This window comes from Schistocerca cancellata, chromosome 1 (genome assembly GCF_023864275.1).
Source record: "Schistocerca cancellata isolate TAMUIC-IGC-003103 chromosome 1, iqSchCanc2.1, whole genome shotgun sequence".
In the NCBI taxonomy this organism is placed as follows: domain Eukaryota; kingdom Metazoa; phylum Arthropoda; class Insecta; order Orthoptera; family Acrididae; genus Schistocerca; species Schistocerca cancellata.
The window spans coordinates 1174046841-1174052840 of NC_064626.1; the positions used below are offsets into that span (position 1 = coordinate 1174046841).

General features: G+C 47.7%; 1 protein-coding gene across 1 annotated transcript in view; it reads right to left on the bottom strand.

Annotated features, from left to right (window-relative positions):
* LOC126140571 (protoheme IX farnesyltransferase, mitochondrial) overlaps positions 1 to 5562 on the bottom strand; it is a 57789-nt gene extending 52227 nt beyond the window's left edge. The window contains exon 1 of the mRNA XM_049915237.1: positions 5439 to 5562. Within this exon, the coding sequence (XP_049771194.1) occupies positions 5439 to 5562 (124 nt within the window). The remainder of the gene's footprint in view (positions 1 to 5438) is intronic.
* Between the last annotated feature and the right edge of the window lie 438 nt (positions 5563 to 6000).

Sequence of the window (6000 nt, forward strand, 5' to 3'; positions counted from 1 at the left end):
GCACCAACTTTGAGATGGAAAGTACGGAGTGGCAGGAAGTTTTGGATAAAAATCGGGAGCAGGCACCGGAGACCCCACTTGTACAATGTGGTAAGGATATGATGTCGCCAGGTTGTGTTGTATGCTTTACTTAAGTCAAAAAAGACTGCGACCAGGTGTTGGAATCTGGTAAAGGCGGTTTGGATGGCAGACTCAAGGGACACAAGATTATCAGTGGTAGAGCGACCCTGGTGGAAGCTGTCCTGATGTGGAGCCAGTAGGCCACGTTGACTCCAGGACCCAACTCAACCGCTGACACACCACACATTCCAGCAGCTTACAAAGAATGTTGGTGAGGCTGATGGGCTGATAGCTATCCACATCAAGCGGGTTTTTACCGGGTTTAAGCACCAGAATGATGGTGCTCTCCCGCCATTGCAATGGAAGACGCCATCGCACCAGATCCGGTTGAAGATGACGAGGATATGTCGCTTGTAGTCAGATGAGAGATGTTTAATCACCTGGCTGTGGATCCGATCAGACCCATGAGCTGTGTCGGGGCAATGTGTAAGGGCACTGAGGAGCTCCCACTCTGTAAATGTGGCATTATAGGATTCACTGTGGCGTGTAGTGAATAAGAGGACTTTCCCTTCCAGCTGCCATTTGAGAGTGTGAAAGGCTCCGGGGTAATTCTCCGATGCAGAGGGTAGAGCAAACTGCTCGGCAATCGTGTTTGTGTTGATAGATAACAAACCATTTATGGTAACACCAGGAACACTTGTTGGGTTCTTGTACCCGAAAAGACATTTGATCTTTTCCCAGACTTGGGAAGGTGATGTATGGCACCCAATGGTCAAGACGTATCTCTCCCAACACTCCTGCTTCCGTCGTCTGATAAGTTGGTGAATGTGGGCACAGTGCCGTTTAAAGGCTATGAGGTGCTCCAGGAAAGAGTGCCGCTTATGCCACTGTAGAGCTTGCTGACGCTCCTTAATTGCTTCAGCAACTTCCGGCAACCACCAACAGACTGCCTTACGCCGGGGGCACCATAAAGAGTAAGGGATCATGTTTTCTGCCGCAGAAACAATTGTTGTCACCTGCTCAACCGTCACATTGACATTACCGTGTGGGGGAGATTCAACGGTGACAGCAGAGGTGCAAGTTTCCCAGTCCGCCTTGTTTGAAGACCATCTGGGCCGGTGTCTGTGGGCCTGATGCCGGGGCAGTGACAGGAAGATGGGGAAGTGCTCACTAATACACAGGTCATGATGTGCTTTCCAGTGGATACATGGGAGAAGTCCTGGGCTGCAAATTGATAAATCAAAGGCCGAGTAACTACCATGAGCCACACTGAAATGTGTGGCGGACCTAGTATTTAAGAGACAGAGGTGGAACTAAGACAGTAAAGTTTCTACATCTCTGCCTCGGCCAGTAAGCACGGTGCCACCCCGCAAGGGGTTAAGGGCATGAAAATCTCCCAAAGGTAGGAAAGGTTTAGGGAGTTGATCAATCTGTGCAGCTAATACATTCAGGGGTACTGCACCATCTGGAGGAAGATACATTGCAGACAGTTATTTCCTGTGTCGTCCTTATTCTGACAGTCGCACAGCTTCAAGAGGGGTTTGAAGGGGCACAGTGTCACTACAGACTGAGTTTAGGGTAAACACAAACCCCACCTGACACTCAATTATAGTCACTACAGTTCCCGTAATATCCCTTACAGCCGCAGTGGGCAGGGCTCCGCATTGCCGGAAACCATGTTTTCTGGAGGGCAATGCAGATAGCAGGTGTAAAGCTTAACAGTTGGCGTAGCTCAGCCAGATGGTGGAAAAAAAACCACCGCAATTCCACTGGAGGATGACGTCATCATGATACTGGGAAGGCATGGGACATTCAATGAGGCAGTTTACACCTCAGGGGCACCTGCTGCCACCGATGTTTTGCCTGAGCAGTCTATATCCATTGTGTCTGAGGGTCTCGCGAGCTCTAGGTCCAGAACATCCACACCATCCTCAGACACAGAGCTTATAGGTAGCAGTGGTGTGGGTGCCATCGCAATTTCCTTGTTCTTAGGGGTCTTCTTTTTGGATTTACTCACTGCTCCTTGGGATTCCCAGGCTGGGAGGACTTCACTAGCTCAGTCTCCGGGTCTGAGGATGAGCGTGAAGCCCCATGACCAGCTGCTTTTGAGATCTTCAGCCACTGGTGGGTGTCATCTTTCCCACTAGCAGAAACCTGGGAAGGGAGTGACCCAAGGGACCTCTTCCTAGCAAGAGAAGCCGAAGAAGACTTATGCTTCTCCGGCTTACAAGTGGGGACGGATGTCCCCGATAGTTGGGGAGCTGTTGCTCCCGAAGTAGGTGGTATGGGAGCAACAGGGAGGTAAGTGCCCCCCACCATCAAGGGGGCAGGTGTAGCCTTTCGGTTCTGAGAGGTGACTGGTGTTGGCAGTGCTGATGATGCCAGAACTGTTGTAGTGGCGGCACAAGACGATGTAATACGTACAAGGATGCAGGCATTCAAATTTTCTCTTAGTCTCGGTGTAGGTCAGTCGGTCCAAGGTCTAGTACTCCATTAATTTCCTTTCTTTCTGGAGACCCTGCAGTCAGGCGAGCAAGGCGAATGGTGCTCTCCGCAGGTGACACATATGGTAGGCAGGGCACATGGAGTATTGTGATGGGCATCCACAATCTCGGCATATGATGCTGGAAGTACAGTGGGAAGACATATGGCCGAACTTCCAGCACTTAAAGTACCGCATCAGGGGAGGGATGTAGGGCTTTACATCACAGCAGTAGACCATCACCTTGACCTTCTCAGGCAATGTATCACCCTCGAAGGTGAAGATGAAGGCACTGGAGGCAACCTGATTACCCCTCGGACCCTGATGGACATGCCAGACGAAATGTAAACCTCACCCCTCTAAATTGGTGCGCAGCTCATCATCTGACTGCAAAAGAAGGTCCCTGTGGAATATGATACCCTGGACCATAGTTAAGCTCTTATGGGGTGTGATGGCTACAGAAACATCCCCCAGTTTGTCACAAGTGAGTAACGTCCGTGACTGGGCAGACGATGCTGTTTTCATCAAGACTGACCCAGATTTCATTTTGGACAGTCCCTCCACCTCCCCAAACGTGTCCTCTAAATGATCAACAAAAAACTGAGGCTTCATCGCCATGAAAGATTCCCCATCAGCTCTCGAACATACAAGGTACCGGAGCGAGTAAGACCCACTGCCATCCTTAGTCTGACATTCCTCCCATGGTGTGGTCAGGGAGGGGAAGGATTTGGGGTCATACTTCTGTGCGTTGAATTAAGCCCGTTAATGCTTAGAGATTGCTGGTATTTCATCACCAGTAAGAGATGATGGACTACACTTCACTGCGTGTCATCCGCCCTGGTGCCACCCACTCTGACTAGGGGCCCTCCCCACGGGCGCCACCAGTCACAGCAAAGGCCACCTGGCAGGATGGCCATTGCCGGGAGTCTCAATGCCCCAGGGGGATGGGCATCTACCCCTTGGCATATGTGGGGAGTTAACAGTGCAGGCATCAGCAGAGCGATCCCTGTGTGCTTAGGGGGCTACAACCAACAGGGTACACGGCAGACCCACCGCAACGGACTGGATATCAGGTGCAAAGAGGTCCATGGTCATCGTCGACGCAGAAGGCGACACTGCACAGTGCATGGAGAAAAACGCACCCAGGAAGGTGTCCTCGCCCAAGAGGTGGAGAATGAGCGGGACTGAAATGCAACGACGAGAAAGTGGGCTAAAGATCTCAATGCACAATGGACACGATGCACCATGTAAGGTGCCCTTCCCCAATTGACTCACTCTTTGGGAAAATTTTGAAGAATGGAGGTCAAAACCTATATGGGACCATCACATAAAGGCCGAAAAGTGTGAAACACCTTTTAGTTGCATCTTACGACAGGCAGGAATACCTCGAGTCTATTCTTACCCCTGGACCTGCAGAAGGGAGGGCACCTTGTTATGGCCTGGAACCTGTGAATGATTATCTTAAAAATGGTGAAGCTGACAGGCTGTTTGCACGCTACTGCCATAAGCATCTACTGAAAGCGACTGAAGGACAGTGAAACCACAAGTAGTCGACAAGGTGTTGGATGCCCACCCATCGTCACAGGGCATGTAGGTCAGAGGCTTGCCTATTCTGTAAAGGAGAATAGGTGGCAATCTGAGGCAGATATGATAAAAGAGTATGATTCTGGTGCAGGCACAAGTGATTCAGAGCACACTGATCAGTGCACATTGTTGAATGTAGGATTCTGCAGTGTGCTGTGAATCAGCAATTCACAGCACAGTTGAATTCTGACCCCACCTGACAGATGGCACCAGTGCAGTACCTGAGTTCCTGTCACTGAGAGGCATGCGTATCTGTGAAGTCGCAGATGCAGCAAGTCACCGAGGTGAGATGTGGACAAATGGGCAACAGAGGGCAGTGTGGCAATTTGAATAATAGTAGCAACATCATTTTGGAACCAGCATCCTGTGAGTGTGGCCAGTGACAAGTCTTCGGTGCAACACTTGTGCCATGCAAGACGTGTCAGCTGAGCTCGTTTGCTGTTATTTGTATGCTTTATTTCATGCCCCTTTCACTGCAAGGCTGAATGAATTCAGTAGGTCTGATTTATTAAACTCTGCTCTACTATATTAGCTATTATACCCGGACCGGTGAAATATGTCACTTGACAGCTCGCATGTGGTTGGCTATATTGCAATTGCGAGGTTGCAATAGCACACGCTTACATCTCCAAAGTACGTTTTGTAAATGTAAGCTACAATCAAAGTTTATATGTAGGTCAACAAAGTACGCTTTTCTAACAATGGAGAGAATGACAATGGAGGTTAAGCATTTGATAGTATATGAAACCGGGAAATAGAAACACCCAAGTTAATGACAGTATCTATGAAAAGTCGTTCCAAATTGTTACCGTAATAGCTGCACATAAAAAGTCGTATAACAATGTAAACCTAAGCATACCAAATAATACACAATCCACACTCTTAGAAAGAAATAAAGCAAAACATGCGTAGCCTACCCGATTGCAGAGAGAATGAATTAACTCTGTATACATTTTCACTCGCCAATTTAAGATGTAAATGGAGCAATTCCATCCAGTTCTCCTTCACTATCATCAGAATTGGAACCAAAACCGTTGTCTTTGTTATCATCATTAAGAGAAATCATTAACTGTTCATTTTCATTTATAATGCCATCTGTAGTCTGTGCTTCTCTCATCAGTTAAGCAACATAGTCTACTTTTTCACTCCGTGAGGCATCTACAGTAGCAAGACCTTCATGTAGCAGTCTTTCCACTTCTGTTATCGTAAAACTTACTTCTAATGTACACCTTGACTTCACTCCAAACCAATTCAGTTGGATTAAAATGGCAGTGATAAGATGGTAGCCTAATTACCAAGTAACCCTGTTCACTCGCAATTTCATCTACAATGTATTTGGGCGTCACAGGCTCATTTTGTTTTATGAGCGAGTATAACAGCAGCTTCATCATGCTGATGTCCGCAGCAATGTCTCTGGCCTGCAACCACTGCACCATAATTTCTTTACGGTCACTAGTGGTGGGAGTTTTGTCTTAAATCACAGAATGGTACGGTGCATTGTCCATCACAAACACCGCCGGAACAATAAACAGGTGTGACAAATTTTTAAACCACTGTAGAAACTGTGGGTGGTCCATATCCTTATGATAGTAACCTTTTTTTCCCCCGATTGAAAAACTAAAGGTCCTTCAGGCATAAAGCCGTTTGAAGATCCTGCATGGGCCACAATTAATCGAGATCCTCTTCCTGTTGGCTGAAGGCCGCTGCTATTCAGAGTATCAACTGATTCTCCAGTGCTGACCCAGGTTTTGTCTAACCATATGACTGAGTGTATATCCTTTCCTACAATTTTGTGTAAGAAAATGGTACGAGCTGCAACATGAATGCTTTCAAGTAACAGTTTTCATTTGTCTAACTTTTTAAAACAGAAGTTC